General features: G+C 48.7%; 1 protein-coding gene across 4 annotated transcripts in view; it reads right to left on the bottom strand.

Moving 5' to 3' along the window:
- The window catches only part of arid4b (AT-rich interaction domain 4B), a 52,440-nt gene that overhangs the window by 12,467 nt on the left and 13,760 nt on the right, over positions 1–26,213 (bottom strand). For 3 of the 4 annotated variants that reach the window (XM_035400038.1, XM_035400035.1, XM_035400036.1), the window contains exons 3-16: positions 21,659–21,769; positions 16,269–16,334; positions 14,666–14,756; positions 13,943–14,022; positions 12,935–13,026; positions 9,653–9,794; positions 8,323–8,402; positions 6,225–6,301; positions 5,366–5,514; positions 4,663–4,735; positions 4,267–4,361; positions 3,148–3,245; positions 2,336–2,570; positions 522–745 (exon numbers count right to left, since the gene is read on the bottom strand). In XM_035400038.1, the coding sequence (XP_035255929.1) occupies positions 522–745; positions 2,336–2,570; positions 3,148–3,245; positions 4,267–4,361; positions 4,663–4,735; positions 5,366–5,514; positions 6,225–6,301; positions 8,323–8,402; positions 9,653–9,794; positions 12,935–13,026; positions 13,943–14,022; positions 14,666–14,756; positions 16,269–16,334; positions 21,659–21,769 (1,613 nt within the window). The remainder of the gene's footprint in view (positions 1–521; positions 746–2,335; positions 2,571–3,147; positions 3,246–4,266; positions 4,362–4,662; positions 4,736–5,365; positions 5,515–6,224; positions 6,302–8,322; positions 8,403–9,652; positions 9,795–12,934; positions 13,027–13,942; positions 14,023–14,665; positions 14,757–16,268; positions 16,335–21,658; positions 21,770–26,213) is intronic. The other variant, XM_035400037.1, reaches the window with a different exon arrangement.

The raw sequence follows: 26,213 nt of genomic DNA, 5'->3' as shown, positions 1-26,213 counted from the left end.
TCCCAGGAACAACTGAGCAGCATTAGCCAAAAAAACTTGCGGCCTGACTTCAACTGGGAGAGATGGTAGCTATCAACACCTTCAACCGATTCATAACAGTCAAACCCTTAAATGAAGCGCAATACAACTGTGGAAAAACAAGCCTAAAAATGAAAAGTTTTTTTTTTCTTTTCTTTTTTTTAAACAAAAAAAAAAAAGAACACAAAAGCTAGTGGCAGGAGCAGAAAGAAGCACAGAAGCGCTGGTGATGGTTAAACAAAGCAGGGGGGAAATAAAGGGGGAGAGAGAGAGAGAGAGCGAGAGTGATGTCACAGGTCAGGCAGTCCGCTGTACCAGGGTCAGCAGCAGAGGCTTGTTTAGGACAGACACCCTGGCTGCGCGGGAGCTGCGGGCTGTACCCAGATCAGCCGCGTGGCCGAGTTCCCGCTCGCGCCTGCGAGCTCAGAGCGACCGAAACGGAAACGGGGAAACCGCGAGCGCGGAGTTTCGACTGCGGAGGCGCGGACTCGAGCTCCACCTACTCTGACTTCTCCCCGTCCCGTAGCTCCTCGAAGGGCTCCGGCTTCACGCTCTCCGCGCGGGGGCTGGGGGCCTCCTCCCCGGCTTCTTCGTCTGCGTCCTCGTCTTCCTCGCTACGCCCCAGCCTGCTGACGGCCTCGTCTTCTTCCTCCTTCTTCTGACGAGCGGCCTCCAGTCTATCGCTGCCTGTGTCTGCTTCCTCCTCCTCCTCCTCCTCCTCTGCCTGCTTTTGGGGGAGGGGCATAAGTTAGGCATCACTCTGTGCCGTTTCAACCAATCACTCCCTTCCCCTTCGGGGCCTATTTGGACCTGGATTTCAGTCAAAAGAGGGACGGGTTGCCAAATCACAGTGCGGGTAATCCCCCTCGTGCAGATGTGGGACACCCAGTCTCCAGGAATTCAGTCTAGTACTGAGAACTTCACTCAGTCAGGGGATCTTTAGACAACCTCATTTAGGAAGAACAGGCCAAGCCCTGAGTCTAATGCCTAGTTTTTAGAACTTGCGATGCCCGTTGTGATGTAGGTTAGTTTGCATGCAGCCTACACCATGTTGCACTGTTACAGTGCAAAGTGACTTGCCCTACTCGCCCGGATCCTACGGCCATCGCCCGTTTCTCTCCCTCCCCTTTCCGGAAAGATCCGCAGGGATTCCTCAGGAAATTAATACTTTGCTGAGGCCTTTGTGTATACACACAAATCTGTGGTGTTAAGGCGCCTCCTCTCCTGAAAGGTTTTACTTCTGCGAAAGGCTTGCCTGCTCTGGCCGTGATTAATTGCTATTGATCGCACTTCTATTTTGCTGTTGCATTGTTTGTTAGGTATTGATTTTATTTACACTGCGATTTTGCTAAATTGTACTCGCTGCGTTTCGTAATTGTGCAACCCACGTGTATTTTCATGTAACAGACAGGCCTGACTTTGTTTACTAGTCGATCCCAGGTTGTCACATTAGCGGGTTCTGAGTGTTCATCTCCCACCTCTTGGGTCACTGTTGTTCTTAACACTGATTTATGCACTTGTCCTCCCAATGCGCTCTAGATAAGAGTGTCTGCTGTATCTTGCGATAATCTTTTGAACTCCGTTTTTGGAAACCCCTGTTTTTTCCACTTATTTCCTTTGACTTTCACCTTCCTTATGCAGTTGAATTATATCTAATCTCATCATCAGAACTATCTCCTGTAGCCATTTAGTACATGACAAAGAAATCTCCAAGGCAGCTAAGGTGTGTTTGCGTGGGTGTTTGAATGTTAAGAGTCACTTCAGAATGCAAAGGATTCTAACATAACGTCATTGATACTTCTGGTAACAACTTTTTGTGCGGAAAAAATTATTTGAATGGCTGATATGACTGGAAATTGAAAGGGTGGTGTCTGACTTCTGCACAGCACTGTACATCTTCAGATTAGTCATGTGATGCTTTGTCTCCACCGTGGTGTTACAATGTTTCATAAACTAGCTCTTAATTTCAACCTGATTAAGTTACATGTTTAGGCCAAGGTTGATCCACCAGAATGCTCAGTCTTTGCGATTTATTAGTTAATTGCCATATTATATAATAATTATTAAATTAAATAAAACGAAATATTTTACATGTTAGATAAGTGAGGAGTTTTAACACTACCACGTGTGTGTAGTATTCAGAGTGCTGGGCACTAAAATAGAGGACTTCCTGTAGAATCCGCTGGACTGAGTAAACGGGCATACTGTAGTTAATCCTCACTAGCCTGACAGCTGATCAGAGGTCCTGGGTTAACTCTGACCTTGTTCACCGAACGCCGCGTTCAGGCAGCCGGTGTTGGCGGGCCGGGGTAGCTACCTTGCACAGGACAGGCTGGAGGTCGGCAGGTTTGCCGTCCGGGCGCGAGCGCTGCTGCTCCTCGCGGACGGCCCTCTGCTCGGACGCGCCCCCGTTGCCGGGAGCGACGGGCGGCCCGGCGGCGGCGGCGGCGGCCCCCGACGCCTCCTCGGCCTTCGGCTCGGCCCGGTGCGGGAGGACCATCTGGAACGCGATCCCGGTGGAGGTGCAGTACTCCTCGAACCCGTACAGGTACCTGCAAAGGGACGGCCGCCATGTCGGTCAAGTCGGAAGAGGGACAGGGACAGGGGGAGAGAAAGAGAGAGAGAGAGAGAGAAAAAAAAAACACACAGGCCCTGGCCAGCAATGCGGTGGGAAACAGACACTGTTACAGCTGCCTAATTACCCTTTAAGCCCAGAACACTGCAGCCCCACACTGAAGGCCGGTCTCATCTCGGCTGCGCTTGGCTCACAGAACAAAGAGCGGGGCTCCCCTTAATTTAGCTCTCAGGCCGGGGGGGGGGGTACGGGGTGCAGCCAGACGGACCGCCCCCCGGCAGGTGCGGGGATCTGCGCTCCCAGCCTGGTCTCAGGTGGACACATCCCCCCCCCCCCCCCCCCCACCCCACCCCCCACCCAAATCCCGGCGGCTGGGAGGAGACCAGTGCCGTGTGGCGTTCTCCCTTCGGTGGAAACACGGCGGGATTCTGAGGAGGAGTCACTCGAGCGGAGCGGACTCCCGGCTCTCCTGCGAGACGCGTGGAGGTGGGGGGGGGGGGCTGGGTGAGGCGCAGCTGTTGGGAGACCCGCGGGGGGGATGGGGGGTAACTTACTTCCTGTAGGCGCATTTGACATTGTAGCCGGCAGCGGAGTTGAGCACGGGGATCCCCAGGTCCTGGTAGACCTGCTTCCACACAGAGCCGCTGTCAATCTGCCCAGGAGGGAGAGAGAGAGGGAGGGAGAGAGAGAGAGAGAGAGAGATAATGCTGTGAGCCAGATATTGGCAGGCTGGCAGACTCCAGAGATCCTTCTGAAAATGACCATAAGGAAAGGCCTTTCTAGCCCTGCTAAACCACCCATTCTGCCAAGGCTTAGAGTACAAACTGATCAGCTCAAATCCTGAACATTCTCAAGTTTCAAACATACAGCACTCTAGGCCTGTGTTACGGTTCTGTTCGGCTGTTGGTCACAAAAGACGCAGGTGTCTTGGATTCCATGATTTTTGTCAGTTCCTTGACTTTCTACGTTTTTCCATTTCCGCGACTTTTAGGCAATTGTAACCATTTTAGCAAATGCTGTGAGTAGCAAAGTGTGACAATGAGTTCAGGTTCTGGAATGCGCAGAGATCAAGACTGTTTCAATCAGAAGTGTGACGGCCCCACATTTCAACAGTGTTGATGCCCAGCACTCCTTCCCCGACTTTATCTTTAAACTTCACACACTTGTAACTGCTGCTACATGTGCTTCTATTGTTTGCCACTGTTGTGCATGAGATTCATTAATATTTTTAAAAACTGACACCCTGTTTTCTGTTATTTTCAACAACTTTATTGTGACTGCTCCATGAGTTTAGCCAATCTGTTCCGTGACAAACACCCAGCCTTAGTTATGGTCAAAGTCAGACAGCCAGGATTCAAGAGACACTGAAACTAACATCAGCAGTGTAATAAAACAGCAATGGGCATGCTTGCACTCACAGAAGAACATCAGTGGTCTAATAAAACAGCAATGGGCATGCTTGCACTCACAGAAGAACATCAGTGGTCTAATAAAACAGCAATGGGCATGCTTGCACTCACAGAAGAACATCAGTGGTCTAATAAAACAGCAATGGGCATGCTTGCACTCACAGAAGAACATCAGTGGTCTAATAAAACAGCAATGGGCATGCTTGCACTCACAGAGGAACATCAGTGGTCTAATAAAACAGCAATGGGCATGCTTGCACTCACATTATCGAACCCTCCCAGCTTGTGTACCAGCCTGTAGAGTTTGAAGAGGTTGAGGTTTCTGTAGCCTAGCACTGGTCTCTTGTTAATGGGTGTGCCTGCAAGGAGAGGAACCATGACTGCTGCTTTCTCACCACACATTTCTTGAGCATAAGCTACATGAACAGTGTTGCAATCTGCATGGTTTAAAATGGAAACAGACATGTGAAACAAAAATCAAGAATAGTTTATATGAGGTAATTCAGCTTTTGATGATCATTGAACACTACAATGCACAGGTAATGTGTCCGAGTTGGTTATTTTTACCTTGTGTGACCATTTTACATAAAGCATACACAAGAGAGTTGAGAGTTTGGGGTAGAAATAAAGATTCACATCCCTGATGTACTGACACCTCACCTCGATCTTCCATGAACTTGTAGAGCTGCTGCAGGAAGTTCTCTCTCTCCTCTGGAAAGGGCTCCACTTCCTCCTGCAGACAGGAAGCCACCGTGAGGCAGAGCATCATCGCAAGCCCCGCCCACTTCCCTGAGCCACACCCCACCCCTCGAGCAAGGCACTCCCTACACGAGGAACGCGGCGGCCCTAACACCCGAAGAGCGTTCAGGTGGAGCGGACGCTGGGACTCTTCGGTCACGCAGAACGACTTTTCTATTGGTTTCTATCGAACCCTCGGCCTCTAGCGAGAACAAAAACCGATACCCTGTCACGGCGGCAGAGGCGAATCCGGCTAAAGAGCCAGTTCCACACGCAGAGGTGGGAGGAGAATGCCGGATTAAGGAGCAGAAACGAAGCTCACAGCCCTGCTCAGAGCGCCTCAGTTTCGGCAGTCCGGCCGACTGCCCTCCCCCCCCAAACCCGTTCCTCATTCCATAAATCTGAGCTAAGTGCAGCGGCGCGACGCCCAAATGCCCTCGAGGCGACCCAGAGCCCGCCAGGCCTCCTGTTACTCAGGCGAAGAGAAACTACTCGCCCGCTAGCATTTACACTTCAGCCATTCAACAGACGATCCAATCCAGAGCCGCTCGCAGATCGCATTCTTTTCACACGCAAAGCCCTTCACACAGCTGAGCATTCTAATGAACCGACTCTTTTGCCCTACCTCCTCCTCTCCGCTGCTGGCGTCCTCCTCTGGCTCCTCTTCCTCCTCGTCTTCGTCGTCCTCGCTGCTGGAGGTCTCGTCCTTCACCTCGGTCCTCCAGGAGCTCGGCACGCCGCCGCAGCGCAGGAACTCCAGGGCGCCGTCCAGAGCTGGCCAATGGCAGCGCACCGTCACTAACGCCACGCCCACAGCGTGCCGGTCTCACAGTAACCGCTACCCGGGCCCCATTGGGCTGTCTACTTCAGCAGGGCTGTTTAGAGGCAGGCTGTGGTGAGTGGCAGTTGGTTTATCGAATGAAGCGGACGGGGAGGGGCGGGTTCAGTGTAGCGCAGTGACATCCTGTGTGAGCTCACTGAAGCCACACTTTACAGAGGCCACTGAAGGAGTGGGGAAGGTCTACAAACATGACTGCAAGAAGTAAGGCAAGGGGATAAAAAACGTTTAAAAAAACTATTATATGTTTAAAAATATTCTGGAAGGATTTTTTGAGGAACGAAGACCTATAGGACTGCAGGTGTATAGTGTGTGTGTGTGTGTGTATAATGAGTGTGAGGCAGGAATGCTGAAATGACATGCGATCAGCACAGACAGAGCAGGGATCTCCCCACACTGAGCCCCAAACACAGCTCTGAGCAGACTGGCCAGACTGGCTGAGCTGATCCTGGATCAGCTATTGGCTGCAGCAAAGGGCCAGTTCCCAGGGTTCAATGGGGGAATCTCCTAATATCTCCTTACAATGTCAACCAGTCTGGCACACAAGACTGCACTCAGGAGAAAAGTCCAGCCAAGCTAACTCTGCCCAGCCCTGTGGTTCCTCCACATTCCCACAATCCACCTCTCAGCGCTGACCCCCCCTTACCTGGCTTGAGGGCCGCGTCTGGTTTCGGAGCCGTCTGCCCATCGATCTCGCGCACGTCCTTCCGCAGAACCGCGCAGCTGCAACACAGCGGAGCGACTGGTCACATGGTACAGTGGGCGGAGCAACGCAGACCACACCCACCCCCACCTCAGGCAGACCAGAGCTGTCCGTCAGCCAGAGGGGGGGCGGGGAATAACCCTCCCTCCCAGTAACGCACTGCCTGCGGGACCCCCCTGGCACAGCTGGCACTGGCATGCTCCGGTACAGGTTCAGGTCCCGGACCGGGAGGCACATCGCTGCAGCGGGCGCATTACTATGGAGACGCGTCACTCAGAAAGCTCAGTCCTTTCTGTGCCGTCATTACTGAAGGGCGTTTAACAGGGGCAGCCTGTGGGGAATCTTCCCTCCGTGCCCACAGCACACAGAAACACAAGCCTCATTTCATTTCAGTTTCCAATTAAACACAGCGCAGATGACTGTTTCCCTTAGGGGGTCAAGAGGACTTAACAATTAAACATTAATGAAGGACCGCTATACACACTTTCAGTATTAACGCTAGTATTATTACATTGTGCTTTAATGAGGCAATTAAAGGAGCCTTTTATTAATTTCAACCTGGGTCTTATTTTCATAGTATTTTCCATCTTTCCTGTTGGTTCTGAAAGTATATCACGCAGCGGCTTCATTGTTGAGATTTTTTGGGCTTTTTAGAGTCGTCTTATGAGGCATATCGAGACAGAGGTTCAATTCACCTCAAACATCCAGTTTACCCAAACCTCTTATTTAGAAGTGAAAACAAACGTTAAAGTTGAAATTTAGTTTCCAAAATTTGAAGTAATTCTTTCTCAACTAGCAGCACTGACCCATTGTACTAACCTACACTGCTTGCACACAAATTCATTACTCACAACAGTGGGCGGCTTACCTTTATAAGCCAACGTCGAAAATCCTAATTCTAAACCTGCTGCAATGGCTGATTATTCATAGGACTATTATGAGAATGTTGTCTTCACTTTGATGGCCACCCATATTTATTTGAACCGGCGTACACAGACGAAGAGCTAAATTAGATTTTGAGTGTGCAGAGAATAGGTAAGTACGGCAGGTCAACTCTGCAAGATGAAACTGAATTATTTTGATAAACTGGAGTTTGATATGGAGAAAAAAAAACTCTAAAAAAAACCAAAAACCTCGACGATGAAACAGCTGAGTAAAAAACTGATAGGAATGACGGGAAGTAAACAAAAATAAGATCCAGGTTGAAAAAAAAGGAACAATCCTTTAAATCTGGATGCTATACGGATTTAACTGACTTAACTGATTAAAGCCAATGCAGTTTCTTCGGTATGGATATGAATCTCTTCCCACTCTTTTAAATCCATCCATCACAGATAATCTGGTTCAAGTTGCAGGATGCCAATTACAGAAATAATTATGTATTTATTTAGAAACTTTTCCCGAGTGGGATAGAGTGTCAAAGGACGCAGTCGACAAGATGTGATCTGAAATTAAAATCAACTCATTACAGCGCTGCCAGAATCTCTCATTTTTTTCTAGGCAATACAAGGTCTGCAGGTCATATTCGCATGTAACAGCTCAAAGGGCTGGTCTCTCCCAAGTGGGGGGATTTTTACAGTGCTGGAGAATAAGAAAAGTAAAATCTGGCACCCCTCTTATCAGTCTTTTTGGCAACCCAAACCTCTAGGCTCACCCGCCACCCATCCAGCAGAGGAGGCCTACACTGAGTCAGAAACATAAACAGTGATGTCAGCAGTGTTGCTAGAGAGCAAACTGACATAATATTATGGACATTTTTTCAAGTATTTTGCTATGCTTCATAACGATACGGATCGATTTTTGCATGCTGTATCAACTGGATCAGATTGTTTCCCTTTGAACCGATGCACCCCCCAGTGCTTTCTAACCCTTTTCTTCTCCAAGCACAAGATCGCCGGCATAGTCTGTTGTCCTCATGGTCAGTCTCAGCTGTCATGAGGCTACAAGCGCCTTTGTCAAAGAGTCTTTAGCCCTTGAAAACCCGAAGACAGAAGAAAATGTGAAACGTACGAGAGCACTGAAAGAATCGAAAAATACTCACAACTTTCCGTCCCTGAAGGAGCGGACGAGGACGGTGTCCTTCTTGGTGGCCAAGTCTTCGCTGCAGTCTGGCGAAATCACCTTCATTTCACGGAACGGACAGAAAAAAGAAAGAACGCAAATAAAAATCCATCAGCAAAGAGAACGCATGAGAATGTACACACACTCACACGTAGACAGCTCGCACAGAATTTCACCCCAGCACTGTGACAGCTAGCCAGTTGTACACCTCAGTAAAAAAAGGTTAAGCTTCCACCAGTGAATGCTGCTAGTTCCTCCTTTAGCAGCCTGGAAGAGGCAAAGTCTGGGTCCAGAGACTGCCAGGAACAACAACCCAAAAGCAGCAGCACGCAGGTTTAAGTGTAATTATGAATGGCAGAACGTTAAGCCACTCGTCCCTAGAGCTCTCCGAACAACCAGAACAAGCCTTCCAAGATGCAAGTGGCACCTAGCTAGGTAAACAGCCGAGATGAATGTATTCCATGCGCAAACACAGACGCTACCTTGTCCAAACAAATGTTTATTTTGTTTGGTGGACTGCCCAATCGTGATACCAGCCTGAAGCCAAATCCTCCGACAGACGTGAAGCTAAACAGTCACGCTTTGGCAAATTGCACAAAAGGCCAGGTAGTCTGCCACGACACCCGATGAGACAGGACTACAAATATCCACTCCCCCATCTACACGGGCCGATGTAAATAACTCCAAAACAACATCGCTGCTTTCACGCGTCCGCACAGAGCAACATTTTTAAACGCAGCTAAAAACATAATCCCGGTCCTCTGAATAAGGTAATGGGACGGCATTCTCCCTCAGAGGAAACAGTGACGCTCCTATCGATGAGCGTTCAAAGCTTTGCACTTTGCACACAAAGCACACGCGATTTCATTGAACTTGGCTCGATTTGAAAAGGCTCACGAGCAGAAAGTAGGCCTTTGATCACGAAACAAAAGCCGATAAAAACAAACGGGCAAACATCTTCGGCTGGGAAACCAAAGCGTGTTCCTGTGCTTTAATCAAAGGGAGATAGCGATGCCCGAACTGTGCTGAAACATAAAATCATGTTTCGGTGCGGAAAATCAAGTCAAATCTGCAAGCGATGCTAAGAAACAGCTCAACACCAACCACTGTGCGTTTTGATAACAACTGTCTCTTCAAATATTTTTTAAAGTTCAGGAGAGTCCAGGATTCTTTGGTTTCGTTTGCGTCTCGTTTGTCTGTAGCGGCTCAAGGAAGCCGCCATTTCTGCTGAAGGGCCACGCGACGCGCTACGCTACGCTAAGCTACGCTACGCTACGCTCTGAGAACCGCCGGAGTCGCGCGAGCCTCACCAGTGCCGGGTACCACGCGCTCTTCTTCCTGTCGCCGGGGGCGACCGCCTCCACGCACACCACCTTCCCCAGCAGCTCGTCATTGTCCTGCTGGTCCCCCTCGTCTTCCTCACTTGACGACGAAGACGATTCTTCCTCTTGGCTGAAAGGAGAGAGGCACCATTTGAAAAACGAGAGGAAATAACTACCACTCACAGAGGTGGCATTTGTGATGATCTCATAAGTTTATCCATGTGTAGTAGTAGTAATTATAATAATAATAATAATAATAATAATAATAAGGTCCATTCCATGCATTAAAATGACTGGTTAAAATAAGACATTTCCAAACAAACAAAAGCAATATGCAAATTGTTTTCTGAAAAGCTCATTAACAGTAACACACTCTGCATTGAAACTGACACCATCACCGTCTCGAGTTAGATCTTGAAAGACCCCAGGCTATCCGAATCCTTCAGCGACGCTGACGAGCTATTCCACACTTCAACTCCAAATATTTTTATATAACACAAGTGTGAAATGTGCTCTGATACTCCAAATACGTAACCCAGCAATTAAATGCGATCGGCTAAGTTTATTTAAAAGCCCTTCCACGGCAGCGGGGCAAACCCGTGCCATAACTCCTGAGGTGCACGTTCCTGAGCTGGTGATTTGTTTAAATGCAGACGCTCCTGAATAAACCTGCTTCCTTTAAAGAGCGAGCGCAGCCGAAAAACAGCCTATGAGGCCGCCAGCAGGGAGAACCCTAACTCTGCACAGTCATTACATTACAGGCATTTAGCGGACGCTCTTATCCAGAGCGACTTACACAACAGCTGGATATATACTGAAGCAATGCAGGTTAAGCACCTTGCTCAAGTTTACAATGGCAGTGTCCTACATGGGAATTGAACCAGTGACCTTTAGGTTACAAGACCAGTTCCTTACCCGTTATACTACACTGCTGCCCACAGCCCAGCCAGATGTGCAGTCAGAGCCCAGTGCGGCCCACTCTCAATGCGCAAGGAGCAGGGAGGTCAGCTCTACTCTACTGCCAGAGAGACGTCTGCAGACATCTCTGCAATGTGTGGCCATCTTCACAGTCCAGGGTTCCGGTCAAATCCGGTTTATACCAGTTTCCAAGATTTTCAATGTCGTTTTAAGGATAATGCTAGGACCTTCTTTACAAAAGATTGTTTACACTGCCATTGGAAGAGGAAGTTGTCCAATTAGCTAGCACCATCAGTGGACTGAAATAGCAAGTTTTCTAAGCAACCAACATCATATTAATGATTTAGCATGTAAGCTGGATGCATTTTGCTTGCTGCATAGGATTTTCTGTCATTATTTGTGAAATTATCCATTTTGTCAAAGACATTGGAATATTAGGTCACTATCCATGACTTCCCAGGATCTAAATATTTTCAAGGATTTATTAAGGACCGTGGGAACTGTGAACCTCTGTGTCTCCCCATGATTTTATCTGCCTTTGCTCTGTGAAAGCGTAAACAACATTTCAAAACCAGCTCTATGGGACATAAACAACCCCTCAAATGTGATTGGCCAAAACACAGCTCTCCTTAAAATGCCCAAAACTACAGTTGAAAATAGTGGCGTGCAGAAGTGCCCACAACTCAAGTGCTGTGTTCAGCCTGTGCTCTGTGTTCAGCCTGTGCTGTGTTCAGCTTGTGCTCTGTGTTCAGCCTGCGCTGTGTTCAGCTTGTGCTCTGTGTTCAGCCTGTGCTGTGTTCATCTTGTGCGCTGTGTTCAGCCTGTGCTCTGTGTTCAGCCTGTGCTCTGTGTTCAGCCTGCGCTGTGTTCAGCTTGTGCTCTGTGTTCAGCCTGCGCTGTGTTCAGCCTGTGCTCTGTGTTCAGCCTGTGCGGGGTTCCACTGGTGCTATAGCCAGCATGTGCTGTGGCATGCACTTCCAAACAAACAATTTTAAAAAAATGAGACCACAGTTAGTGGGTGTCCACCTGCCACCACCAGAGAGCGTGGTGGTTTCTTACCGTCTAGTTCAAACAAGCACCTTTGCCCTTAACCGCAGCGTGTTATAAATGAGCTCCACGGCTCCTGTGCAAACCACTCTCTCTATTATGCAAAGGCTAGCAGTGAAAAGATATCTTTTTTCAGGATCATTTTCCTAGCGGATAGTGCATGCTAATTTTCTCTAAAGCGGTTTACAGAAATCACACGACAATAATGTGCCTATAATTAGGAAGCCATTACAGCTGAAGAGACCCGAGGGTTGACTTGACTTTAAAGGTAGGCACTGGATATATCAGCCACATGATTGTTTATTTACTTCGGTACATAAGCGTATAATTCTAACTTCACAAAGTAATGGCTCCTAACTGCGGGATGTAAAAATGTCCCTCTTTGATCCCAAATTGATTGTTAAGCTAAAACAGCAACGGCTGCTCTCCGAGCGGTTTGAAGAGACTCTGAGGAATCCCATTTGTTAAGAGATCAGCGGGACCCCCGAAGATGAGACAAACTGCTTCTGATGTTCAGGAAAACATTGACTTTATCCCGAATGCCCCAGGGTGGAGGGGTTGGGTGGGCGTGTGTGCGTGTGTGTGTGTGCGTGCGTGTGCTCAGCAGCACGGGGAGGAAGGCCTGTGATTAAACCGAGCCTAAACGCGGGCCCCGGGGGGAAGGCCGGCGTCCCCGGGGTCCGTTCCGCCATATTTCACTACAGTATATTTGCCACTTTCCGGGCAGTGGGCGGACAGGAAGTGCACGAGACTGACTTCCGCTCCCCACCGCACACGCCCCCGGGCACGTGCGCTGTTAAAGAGCCCGGCAGCCGGCTTATCTCACTCGCGCGGCCAGACAGGAAGTGCTCGCGATGGAAGTGTTCCAGCTCACACAGGAAGTGTTCATTCGCACGGCCGGACAGGAAGTGCTCATAATAGCGACTTGTGCCGCGCGACGCATGCCAGACGCCAGTGGGTGAATGTCATCTTTCTGCAGTAGAGAAACTGAGAAGTGTGGAGGGGGTTTGTACAGCCAGACTGTATTATGAGCCTACACTAGCTCTGAGCGTTCAGTAGGGTTTGTTCAGCCAGACCGCATTACGAGCCTACGCTAGCTTACACTGTTCAGCGCTCCTCTCCACAAAGACGGTCTAACTGTTTACTTAGCACCATGTAACCAAGGCCCTGGGACCTCTATACAAATTCTATTTTCTGTACAAATTCACACAACCTACCCATAATGCAATGCGTCAGACTCCCAGGAAGTGCGCCTTCCCTCCCCCCCCCAGTCACCGGGCAGGGCGGGTCAGAGCCCATACTCACACTGGATTGGACCGTCGGCCGCGGTTGGTCTTCTTCCCGATGACCGGCGTGCCGAAGTGTTCAGGGTTGGTGAGGGGGAGCCGGTCGAGGGTCTAAAGCAAGTAAAAAAGGCCGCCCACTTTCCATTTAAAAATAAACTAATAAGAACAGGTTTCCATGGTGAACGACATTTACCAAGCAAATAATGATAAAAAGAGGTAGGTGCAGATTAATTAATTGGTGAAGGGAGCAATTTAATATTGCCTTCAGAACACAAATTCAATTCAAACGAAATGCCTTTAAAATAGTCCATCCAGTGAATGTCAGCTATACCCACAGAAAATCCTGCATTCTACAACCCTGTCTGCTTTCAAAACAAGCAGTGTCCTGCTCAACAATTACCCACAATTCCTCCCTTTCCCCTTCGGCTCCCACAGTTCTGATATTTCTGTGGAGCAGAGGTTGCCTTATGAACAGGATCAAGTACTGAGTCGGCTGAGGTTTTGAATCGAAAATGCAGTTTAAAAAATAAACAAATAAGAAAAACCTTTTCAATTCCAGACCTTTTATATACAAACGAGGTTAACAGTATCTGTTGGCAGTATCATCAGAATGCATCTATGCCTGCAGTAGTCTTCTCTAAAACCTACTGTATGTGCACAATGCATATACTGCAGTTCCACAAATTACACAATGTACAAGCACATAATCTCATCGCACACAAACAGAAAATCTGACGTAGGTTGGGTGAGGGAAAGATGAACAACCGGAATTTAATTTAAAAGTCATGGTGAACCTTGTTTTCATAGGATTTTAAGTCAGCGTAGAGCTGTGGCACATCCTAGAGCTGGAAATTATTGTATACAGTTAAGTAAACATGAATAAATACAAAGTCAAATCCAAAGGTAAATAGAGTAGTCGGGGCTCCTGAATAAACCCACTCTCAAAAGCCTGTCTGTGTAAAGAGGAGAGCTCACTGAGAATGAAAGGGGTGCGTAGAGAAGAGGGGCGAGGGTGGAGGAAGCTCACCTCACTCTCTGCAAAGTGCCGCGCTCCTTTCAGACAGAGAGAGGAGCGTCTCAGAGTCTTCTCATCTCCATCATCAAACACTGAGAGAGAGAGAGAGAGAGTGAGAGAGAGAGAGAGAGAGAGAGAAAGAGACAGAGAGAGAGAGAGAGAGAGGGGGGGAGAGAGAGACAGCGAGAGAGCAGGAGAGAGAGAGAGTGGGGAGGAGAGAGAGAGAGAGAGAGAAAAAGACAGAGAGAGAGAGCGAGAGAGAGAGAGAGACAAGCCACTGTGTTACCCACACTCCTTCAGCACATGAACACCCCCTCGGCCCACACAAACACCCCCCCCCCCCCCACAAATGCACACAACCCTACAAACACACAGCACCCATAAACACACACACCCCCCACAAACACACAAATCCTGTGAACACACACAGCCCACAAAAAACGCACACCCTCTCCCCAGAAATGATTCCACACAGCACTGGCACAGTGAGCCAGTTACACAAAGCACACACCCAAAGCTCACCAATGAGCAGGAATTCAGTTTATTCAGGAGGGGTTTGGGGGGGGGGGGGGCTCTAGTCCTTCACGATCAACTTCCACATATTTCACACGTTTCTATGGCACTTCGGTGTGGGGGGGGGGGGGGGACTACGTCTCTGGTGCACACACGTCCTTTCATAAACATGCACGCACACACAACTTCACGCACTGCTCAAAACGCATCGCGCACACTTACCGACGGTGTACAAGCTGGCATCGGTGAGCTTGTTGATGACGGCTTCCTGGTACACCCCGTCGGAGTTTCTCGCCTCCACCGTAGCCCCCACCTATACCAGGAGTCCGCAGAAAAGATCAATAACCATCAAATGATGAGCCGCCATGACTATTAAACCCCAGAGAAACAGATTCACCGTCTTCACAGCGGTAATGACCTGGGCTTCCCGCGAAGAAACCGAGGCTCATTTTCTGCCTGCTGTTCAGAGGAACCTTTCTGAGAATATTAACTTTAACAAATAATGACAAATGGCAATAACAAAAAAAGTCATAATTAATTTACCATTGCGCATGCGGTTTGAATGGTGGGAATGGCCAGGAGAGACTGCTTGCTTGCTCGCAGACGCATGCTGTAATAATAAACTAGTCATGTGGTGCGTGCTGTAATGCTCTGTGTGGGGGTGAGGGGGCACGGGAGGGACAGACTGCCAGCCAGGCGTACCCCGTGCTCTAACTGGCAGCCTGGCGACTGCAATCCATCGCCCTGCAGCAAGTCCACCGCTTTCAGTTTCCAGCAGTGATTGTTACGTCGGCATTAGAATGTTCAGTTAAGAGCACATGTTGAGTCCAATCACATGTTTGTGACCTCACACCTTACAACAGGAGTGCTAGACTCCAGGTCTGGAGCAGCCAATTACAGGTTGACACCGGTAATTTTCATTTTTTCAGTTTTTTTTCACCAAAAAACCGATAATGTTTCTGTCCAACTTTCAATTAATTTATCCTACGAACATCGATCATTGTCCATCGAGCCAACGTCAACATACCAAAAGTCATAGAACTCCATTGTCCCGTCCAAAAATAGCATTAAAACAAAGACATAGTACTGCTGTTTTAGTCAGCATAAGTCACCATTACAAAGCACCTGGCCTTTGTGCTTCTTACTGAAACAACTTTATAAAGTGACAACGACTGCTTTTTCGAGGAAAGTACTTTGGCGTGGTGCCAAAATACTAAAAATAGTGCCCAACAGAATGAGCAATTTGCTCTGTTTAGAAATGAATTTGGTTAAAACTCCACTGTCCGTGTTTGAAACTATGTCCTTCTGAGTTGTATTTAAAGGCTTCAGTGCACAACTGGAATTAATGGCTTTCCTGGGTGAAGGCTAAATGGAGAAGGAAAACCCCAAAAAACACTGAGATTCGGAAAGCATTTTCGGTTTAGGTATTTTGATGTTGACGACACTGAAAAAAATTCAATTGTATTATCCTTTAAGGCCTTGAGAACAATGTTTGTGGACCTCGTTAGACAGAGGTTTGTTAGCCAATCAATGACTTAAATGAACCACTGGAGCTGAAACGTACTGAACACCCGCAGACACTGCGGCCCTCCAGGACTGGAGTCCGACTCCCCTGCCTGAAAGGGTTAAGCATCCACTGCACTGGGCTGGGCTGCGTTTGCCACCAGCGCGTTCAACACGGTCACCAACACGACCGCTCCACACAGTGTACAGAGATCCCATTCTATTCAAGCAGAATCAGCAAAGCAATGGCAAACTCTGAATTTCTTACGGAGGGCGAGCTGGCCCCAGAGATGAACCACTCCCCCACCCCCCCTGCTCTTACCTTCAAGGGGCCTCTGATGTGCTCGTCATGTACCTCCCCGGTGGAACAGTCGGGTTTGAAGGTCACCTGGGGAGCAGAGGAACAGAGGAAAGAGTGAGTGGACCAAAGGAGCACCCCTCTCCAAAAGGCCGAGCCACATCAATCCGTCAGGTTACTGGGGCCGTTCGGAGGGTGAGGAGGGAGAGCGGACGCTTCGGCCCAGCTGAGGGAACAGGACCCCCGTCCCCCCCTCCCCTCCCACTCTCCCGTCCCAGGACAAAGTGCAGAAGGACCGCGTGCTCCTGTTGCTCCAGCAGGAGCACCTCTGTGCGCCGTCCCCAGGGCTGCAGAGGCGCCGCATTCCTCCGTGGTCAGCCAATCGGACGCGGGCAAAAAAAACCCGACCGCCGCATGCCCGCCCGCCACCGCGGCTCTGACGAGCGCTGGGAACCGGGCCGCGACCGCGACCGTAACGCCATAATGCTCCGGCGCGGGAGCCGGCCGGGGGGGAACGGCGGGAACGGCGGTGGAGCCTCCAGCCCGTCCAGGCGCACCGGCTGCATTTAGAGGCCCGTCCAACATAAAGCACCAGAGAACGGGCTGCCGGGCCAGGCAGAGGCAGCCACCGCTGGCACCGAACCGAACGACCCCCCCCCCACCCCCCCCCCACCCCCCAGAGCAGTCACTCATCTCCAGGCCCTGAAGACCCGCCAAACCCGCCAGCCGGTTAAAACCGCCGCTGACTGAAGAGCAGCTCGTCCGCGATCAGCACGTCCTTTAGCGCTCAGCTGGTGTCGAGAGCACATAAATCAGCCAGCAGCGCCCGGCGCGTTTAGGCTGGTTAGCCAGGCGCGGTAGTAAATGTTTCACGCTTTCATTATCCGGTCCCAGAGCGCCTGGATTCGGCCCGGACCGAGCGAGCGAGGGAGCCACGCCTCCCTTCCCCGCGCCTCCCTTCCCCGCGCTCCTCTCTGAGAGCGCCGGGCCCCCTCGCTCGCTCGCCCGCTCCTGTGAGGAGGCGGCTCTCTCTCCCCTCCGACTCCTCGCACGGCAGCGGAGGAACAGAGCCCGGCCTGTTGAGCGCCAGGGACGCGGGCTCCAGATTCCCCCCCCCCCCCTTCACGGCTGTAAAACGATCCCCTTTTCCTGCTCTGGCCTCCCGCGGCCGTCGCCACTCCATATGGACGGGGGGCAGGGGTGTGAGGGGGGGTGTAAACGCGGCTCTGTGAAAAGCACACTCCCCCTCAGACAGACCCGCAAGCTCAGAGCGTCCGTGCGGCTCGCAGGAAGGCCGGAGTCAGCTGACGCGTTAAAAAGGCCTTCTGTTGGGCCAGCATGCCACTCAGCAAAAGCCAAGCGGCCTGCCTGCCTGCTTACACACTGGCACAGGTACGGGCTCAACCTCTATTCCAGATCATAGCATTTAGATGGCAACGGGAGAAGAAATGCCTAGCAACAGACTGCAAATTCAGTATTGATGCTCTGCACACTGACGGCCGGAAAGAAAACCATTGAAAAAAATACATATATAAATTTAAAAAATAAATACATAAACAAAAAAATGTATGCATAAAATAAAAACAATAAACAAACAAATGAACAAATAAATAAATAAATGAATGAACGAACGGACCAACCTACAAACGAAAACTGCCACTGTCATTCCTTCTAAGCAAAGATGTAAACAGACACAAGCCCTGCAAAAATTTCAGCCAACGGTTTCTAACAGAAGTTCAATTCCACACAAAGTAAAGGTGCCTGTGTGGTGCTGAACACAGTATTGGCCAGTACTGCTAACTACCACATCATTTAACAGTGTCCATCAGCTGCAGGTTAAAAGGTATCGGTTAAAATGCTCAGGACCCTGGGAGCCCAGGAGGAGCGGCAGACAGTGGACAGGGGGAGGAGCAGGAGGAGCAGCAGGAGGAGCAGTGGACAGGGAGAGGAGCAGGAGGAGCAGTGTACAGCAGGAGGAGCAGTGGAGTGAGCGGGTTTCAGGTGAGCTCACTCAGACATTCAGACGGCCGTTTCTCAGCCTGTGCTGGGGGGAGAAGGGGGGGGGGTGGCCGCTGATAACCCTCCTAATCAGTCTACAGATAGGAGACTGAACACCTGCTCAGAGAATCAAGAGGGAATCACACCCTGCAGAGTACCCTTAAAGCTCCACTAACACTCTGCATTATAACACACACCATCGTCATCCTTAAGGGTCGCGTTCACAGAAACCTTTCATCACAGCAAAACATTTTGCTTGGGTAAGTGGACTTCTTATCAAGCTAAAACTGCCCTGCTGAACCCGGTCGTATGTATGGAGAAATTTGAATGGTTGAACATATGCCATTCTGAATTACACACAGGAAAAAAATCCTGGCCATAAGGTAAACATGTGCACCAAGTTTGGTTATTTGCGATGCGCTCCAGTAAACACTGCAACATTACAGCAACAGCTTTTACGTCTACTTTTTTGTTCAGCGTCTCTCAGAAGAGTAGGCCACGCACACGATTATTTCTGAGTCTCAGTGAAGCCGCCGAACAGAGGGAAAACGTGCAGCGCGTCGAACGGAAGCTCAGCGCCTCCACAGTAACAGCAGCCGCGCCAAACAAGTTCCCCTTCTGACCCAAGCCAAAATAATTAATGTTACCACACCGCAAAGCATACATATTTAGTCTTCAGAGCCAGAGAAAGTACAGTAACATACCGCACCGCAGGAAAGGAGGACACGGAGAAGAGATTAATACAACGGGGCCGTTAAGTGGAATGAACTCCAGAGATGACTGCGCATAGCTGTAACCCAAGACTTAGCCTAAATACCGCCTGGCTGCAGCATTGTGCTGTGCAATACCGTGCGGTAGCACACCCAAGAAACAAAACACTGTCATTGGGCACATGGCTGGAGTTAGCCTGCAACACAGGCACAAACCCAATCCAAATCACCCACAGAGCCCTTAAGAAGGCGTTCAGTCAGCCACTCACAGACGCAGCGGTGGCTAACCGTCCTCGAGGGGAATTCAGTGAAACCGCGCTCAGAATGAACACAAGGCACATCCAGGGCTGAGGCCTACAAGTTATCCTGTGATTAGACTCAGGCTCTGAGAGGCTGAAACGCAGCGTGGCTTTAGTGTGGCTAACCTCTGACTGTAACTACCATTGAGGACACGAGGTCACGTCCATGGCCACGTATTTAAAAAAATATTTTATGTCCATTTCCAAAACCTATATTTAATATCATTCTTTCGTGAGAACAGCAGCTGCAATTCATTTAGGAGGGGAATGAAGGATCTTTAATATTTTCTCAAATTTAAGCCTAATCTAGAGGCACATGTACAGCATTTACACCCAAAAATGCATCCCCAATTAGATAACTAAATTAAAGGGGGTAAAAAGAGCATACCCTGGCCTAACTCGCCACTCCACCCCTAACTCAGCCGAGTCTCTTGACCCCTGTATTTTTTAGGTCCTGGTTACGCCCCTGATGACGTCACCGGCCACAGCTCGCTGCCCGACTTCAGAACACAGAGGCGGTGGAGCGTACTGCACACGGAGACAGAGAGGACGGCAACCGCCCGGTCACAGCGTCCGATTCTCAAAGAACCAGACCGGGGAGCGACCACTGGGCAATTTCATTAGTCTGACAGGCACTCAAGGCATTGGCTCCTACCAGGAAAACTAGCTGAGAAAGCGATTCGGCTCGTCGCGGAGTGCTGTGCGTTTAGCCGGGATTAGCCACATCGCTTCCGCGCTCGGGTTTCCCCGGAGACGCCGGAGGTTAGCCGCGAGAGTTCGGCCTTTCTCACTTTGCGGCGAGCCGCTATGACACACATCGCGTACGTGCGCAGCTCATATGAGGCCGCAGGTGTGTGGGCGAGAAAAAAAGTTTACTTCCTGCCTACCTGATCTGCAGAGGAGTGATGGGAGATAAAAAAAAAAAAGTATTTTTGTGTCTGAGCGCAACCAATTGTTTTGTAAAAAGCAGAGGACAGGTTTTGTTATGTTATATACACGAATAATAAACAAACAAGTTTAACGACCTTCAAAGAAACTAAGCTCGCGGCTTCGGAAGATAAACAGCGTCGGGACCAGATCAGGCTGCAGCTCGAGTCGTGGTTAACCACAGTCTCAACAAAAACACGTTTTCAACGTACAAAATTGGCAAATTACTCAAAAATACAGAGCACTGTCTGGAAGTCATTAATTTTCAGACACCTGTTCAAACATATAGTGTAGTAATTTTTCTTATTTTTAAGTGTAATGATTAAAAGAGGCCCATGTACCAAAAAAAAAAAAGCTATTTAAAAATAAATAAAAATTTCAGTGCAACACAGTTGCGTTGCAGATACCCATCCCAAGTAGTGCTAACAATATTATGTGGGGTTTGCATGTGAAACGATAGAATGCATTTCAGAAATAATAATAAATGAGTTTTGCAGATGGGATTATACAGCTGTAAAGGTAATAGTTTTTTGTCCAATAATTGCTAATAATTATTAGGTGATTGCAAAAAACGTGTTCTTTAGGCTATAGCATCATATGTGAACTTCCTTATATGTCCATTTTGCCTGTGTATCCGAGTATCCTGCAGCTGACTATTTTCAAGATCATATGTTGTTATTGGCAGATGTATCTAAATGTCCAATGGGGAGAATTATCGATGTGGTATTGAAAAATTTATGATGATCAAATCGGAAAAGGCTTTACTGTGTTGATGTGTGTCTGAATTATGTGTCTTTACATGAGGTCAGGTTTTATTAATTTTTTATTTAAATTGCCCTCTAAATTGCATGCTGGCTGGGTGGATTTACCCAGGTGCATTTTATTATGAATTTATTATTTATGAATGTATATTCTGTTGCTGTTTATTTGGCCTGAGGACTGGACTGCATAATAACCCTGGAGGTTACTGTGGATGAATTAGTTCTGGACTGTGTGTATTTGGACTTTGAATTGAATAAAACATTTTTGTGGTTATTTTACTGGCTAATTTTTTTTACTATTTTTCACCATACTGACTTCACCACCACTCGATTTCAGAGAACTTACAGTCCTGCCTAATAAAGGAAGGCTTAAATGAACTCACTGATCAATCAAACACTGCAATCACTGCTGTTTTCTGATAATTATATCTGACGTTGCCTTGTGATAATTTGCCGAGTTATTTCTCTACTCTATCCAGGCATAGGGGACGGTTTTGTCTCCTTCTGGTGGTGGTTGCAACCTTGGTGGTTACCTACCACCCGGCACTTGAACATAACTTAACAGCCATGCCCACATATACTTGAAAACTGTATACTGAAAGAAAGAAAGAAAGCCACAGGTGTTGTACTTCCAGGAAGCTCTGCGCTCACACGTGCGTGAGTCACAGTTAGGGAGGGGTCCAGGCTGGCGCGGTGGGGGGTGGGGATTGGTGTCTTACCTTCGCTTTAACCAGTCTCTTGGCGATTTTGATCTTCGCCTCACAGAAGGCCCCCCTGTATTTGGCGCTGACGTCCGTGCCCACAGTGAGGTAGGGGGGCTCCTCCAGGGTCTGAATGGGGGGGGGGGGGGGGCAAAGGGGACAGCGGTCAGTTAATCTACAGACCAGAAACAGTCAGTCAATGTTGCATAAGACTTGCGGGGACAGTGCCAAAAACAAAAGCATCTGACCCCTCGAGCTGGAACATCATCTACAGCACGTTAGGGACCTCAGTGACGCAATTTTTATGAAAAAAAACTTCCAACAAATTTCGTAATTTTACTTTTGATCTGAAATTTGATTGTCTGCAGTGGCCACATTATTTGACCGATAAACTTCTCGTGAGCAAACTTTATAAAGGACAACTTGGAGATCATGCATACAAAATTCCATGCACCTTGGTGTGAAGGTTCATGAGTCTGATGAATGTCTCTCAAAATAAAATAACAAATGCACCAAAATTCTGCATTTTTACAGTGTTTCGCTCCAAGCACACATGACTTTGTGTTAAGCGCTATGTGGTCTTTAATGACCACAGTGAGTCAGGAACTCATCTAAAGATTCCATCCACAAGTTGGCACGTTCTACATAGAGCAGTTATGCTTCTGGCTCAAAATTTGTCCATCAGTGGGGAAAATTCCTATCAGTTAAATGTTAAAAATAGCGATGCAAATAAACAGCTTTAACGGTATTCTCAGTCAAAAATACTAAACGTTGTTGTTATCGATAAGGTTTTCTCGGTTTTTGCCTGGCTGTGGTTTTGGATGGCAGAGGCTGCCGGTGATGTTTTGCAGAGGGTCTGGTGGAACGCCACTGACAGCATTATATTGGGCTCGCTGCTTGTTTGTTATGGTTGCTTAGCGTTTTTTAAAGGCATGTCCATTAACAACAGTTTGCTTAAATGATAAAAAAAGGAAAAAGGAACAGGCCAACGACATTGTTTTTTCCCCTCGACATTGCTCTCTCTTTCACCCGAACTTATTTCCACTAGCAACAGCAGCTCCAAAAGCCACTAGCCAATTAGAGAAGCTGAGAGACACCAATCAGAGATAAGAGGCCAGTGGCCATCAGCGTCAGGAGGATGCCGTTAAGCTGCATATCACACCATTTCTTTGACTGCAATTTCATTTTTTTTTACCTGCAAATTGTGGGTTTGCAGGCTTTGATGGATCAGTTAGAAAACTACATTACCCATAATCAACAGATTGCTGATCGTTGGCCACAGTCCGTGAGAACAAAGTGTCAAATTTTCTGTCTGCGCCGACTGCGAGACAAATCTATTCTGGGATATAGGGCGTGAGCTAACCCCCAAACACCAGTGCTCTCCGAAACACTGCGTCCAACACAGTAATATCGGATTGTTGACTGAGAATGGATTGGCTATAACTCTTTCCGAGTAGGTTCAATTAAGCATTCATTAAGTAAAGCATTAATTTGTTCATTCACTACGAGAAAAGGCGAGAGAGTCAATAGAACAGAACAGTCAATAATGCTAATAACTCTGCAATGAAAAGACCGGTTCTCAAACAATACTTGGCAGTAACAATTAAATGAGTGATGCACTTGAACATTTTTTAGTGAACACAAAAAGGCCTATTCATTCTGAGAAACAGCAGCGAGTGAACTCACGGCTTCTCTTATTAATTTAGGCCAACGCATCTGTACCCATTGAATGCAAGCACACACCAGACACACATAATAACACAAGCAAGCAGACACCAGGAAAACGTAACAACACAACCAAGCAGACGCCGCTCACCGCCCGCTGCTCCCTCTACTGGGGAAACACTGTCACTGTGGTAGCTGTTTGCTCGTTTTTGTTCATTCGCTAAGTCTCATAAAATAATTTTATGAAAAAAGGAAACTACCAGACCAACACTGGCACAGAAGTGTGTGGACTGGTAAAAGCAACACTGCCACAGGCCCCCTCCTGTGCAGCGAAATGTGTCTATAGAAAGCTCCCATTTCACATCAGGGGCAAAACGCCTGTCCTCGGTGTGAACGCTAGATCAGAACACAGAAGACACATGCCAACACTGCAACTCCGCGCTACGGTATTGAGCAAGACGTTTCTAAATTTTGTCTTCTTTTGACACCCAGAAAAGACCTGTCAGCCTCGCAATTTTCGCAAGAGTGTGCCCCACTTTTTCATTTCGTGATGAGTACAAACATGCCAGCTATCAGCGTAAAAACATTTGGTAGCAGCAAAAAATAATCATAGCTTGGAAAGTTGGCTCATAAGCTAAGCAAGTTGACATTAGCAGTGACCTCAACGATAGGCTAGTTTTGTCCATGTCAATGTTGTGTTTGGCCCATAGGCGTATGAATGGCAATGTTGTTTCTAATAAAGGAAATAAAATAAACACAAGGCTTAAGTGCACCTTCCCTGTGCAGACATGTAGGCTGCTCAAATTCAGATGTGACAGGAAACAGAATTTAAAGGTCAAGGGTCATTCAGTAAAAGCACCTCAAATACGTGAACAAGGCAGAAGGCAAGAAGCCATAGCTCCCAGCAGCTTTTAGTTTAAGAAATGGCCTTGAAATAAGGCCTCCTTAGAAGGTGAGTTTCTAAATTCTTCAGTTCCTTGATTGTGATTGTGGTTCAGTATCAAAGTGTGATTTTATAGCAGTTATGGGTTTTTAGTTTAAAGAACTGGAAGAATTTGCTAGTGCCAGAGACTGCGTGTGTGGGGGGGGGGGGGGGGGGGGGGGTCAGACCAATAGTCTGACCCCCCTGGAATTTAAATAGGCCTTCAGTGTCACCTGTGAACTTGCCGGCTGTCAAACTGTTTCTTGCGGTTTTAAATGGCTTCTAACAAGTGTTTAAAAAATAAAGAATAAACACCACATCATCTTCCAGCGTGCAATCTCGAAGGTGACAATAAAGCAGCATTTTTTTAACGCCCTTGCTGGTGGATTTACACAGACAGCGAGGAGAGAAAGGCGCTTGTCTGACGGCATTAACGCGCTCCGCGTTTCGAGCGTAGCGACACCGTTCCATCGGGTCGCGCCGTCGTCCATAACAAGGAAATAAGTGAATAAAATAATAACCGCGAACGAGCGAGCGTCGTCACCGAGCTCGCGGGAAAGACGGCCGAACGCTGTGGGTTCTTAAAGCCGATATCGAGCGCCAGGCTTCGCGCCCCCCTGAGAAACGCGTCACTCACAACACTGCTCTCCGATGCCAGACAATACATTACAGGGCTATATTTAGGCAAGGACATCTGGAGCAAGGAGCAGCGTCTTCGGGCTACGATTCTCGGTGAGACGCGAGCGTAAACAGGGCCGCGCAACGATCGCGTCCTGTTTGCCAGACCCGGGTGGGGTCTCACACGGGGTGGGGGGGGGGGGGGTGGGGTCTCACAGCTGGACCGCGAGCCTGTCGCGCGCTGACAAAAAAAACCCCGCGCCCTCACGGCAAGGAGGTTCCTCCCGCCCATCTCAGACAGACGGGCCGAAGCCTGCCGCGCCCCTTGTAAAGAGCGGCTCTGTGGACAGAAGGAATTCTGGGTAATTCCCAAAGCAGCCCTGTGGGGCTCCAGCTCTGGCAGCGGACTCTTATTGAGCACAGTCACTGGAATGTGACCCTCACGCGGCTCTCACATACATACGCTGGGAGCTTCAGGTGCTTTTTCCCCCCCAACGTAAAACCAAACCCGCTGGCACTGAAACCTGCCTGCAATGGGAACAGATTCAGATCCCAAAGCAACCAAAAACACGCGTAAAAGCACTGCCGTACTACAACCAGGGCATGTCACTGGTCTGCTTACACTGAGAGCCTCAGCCAGCAAGTGTGTGAGTGTGTGTGTGTGTGTGTGCAATGCCTGCGTGTGTGTGTGTGTGGTAATGGCTGAAATAGCAGTGAATGGTTAACTGTGCAGTATGTATGCGTTACACTCCTGGGGAGTTAAAAGTTGACACAAGCCAAAGCTGCAAATATTCTGCCTGACGGCTACATTACATTGCATTTATCTGACAGACGCTTTTATCCAAAGCGACGTACGACTGTACCTGAGAGTGGAGCTACTCTCAGGTGAACTCCACTCTCAGCTACAGCTACTCTCAGGTACAGTCGGCTCACAGGTACAGCTACTCTCAGGTACAGCCCACAGGTACAGCCCACCAGGCCTGCGATGTGGTCACAGCTCCAGGGCGTTCCACAGTTCAGCAGTGCCAGCAATCCTGATGTGCTGCAGGATTAGATTCTGCTCTGATCTACTACTGTAGAGGGACGCCAGCTCTCACAGTGATCCACAATGCCCGTGCACACACTGGACTCCTGCATCCCAGAGGCCCCGCGTTCCCCAGGCAACCGCTTCCTCACCAGGGTCAGGCACTGACCGAGCTTGAGAGTCTCCCGGGGGTGGGGGGGTGGGGGTGGGGGGGGATACCATGCCATAATAGGGGAAAAAGCCCTCAAAAAATACGTATAATGATAAATCCACTCAGCTCGTTATCTAAACGGCTTCAAACCTCCAGCGTTTCAGCTTCGCTAACTTTCCACCATCAACAGACA

Source organism: Anguilla anguilla, chromosome 18 (genome assembly GCF_013347855.1).
Source record: "Anguilla anguilla isolate fAngAng1 chromosome 18, fAngAng1.pri, whole genome shotgun sequence".
Lineage (NCBI taxonomy): Eukaryota > Metazoa > Chordata > Actinopteri > Anguilliformes > Anguillidae > Anguilla > Anguilla anguilla.
This window is presented reverse-complemented; position numbering and strand designations above follow the sequence as displayed.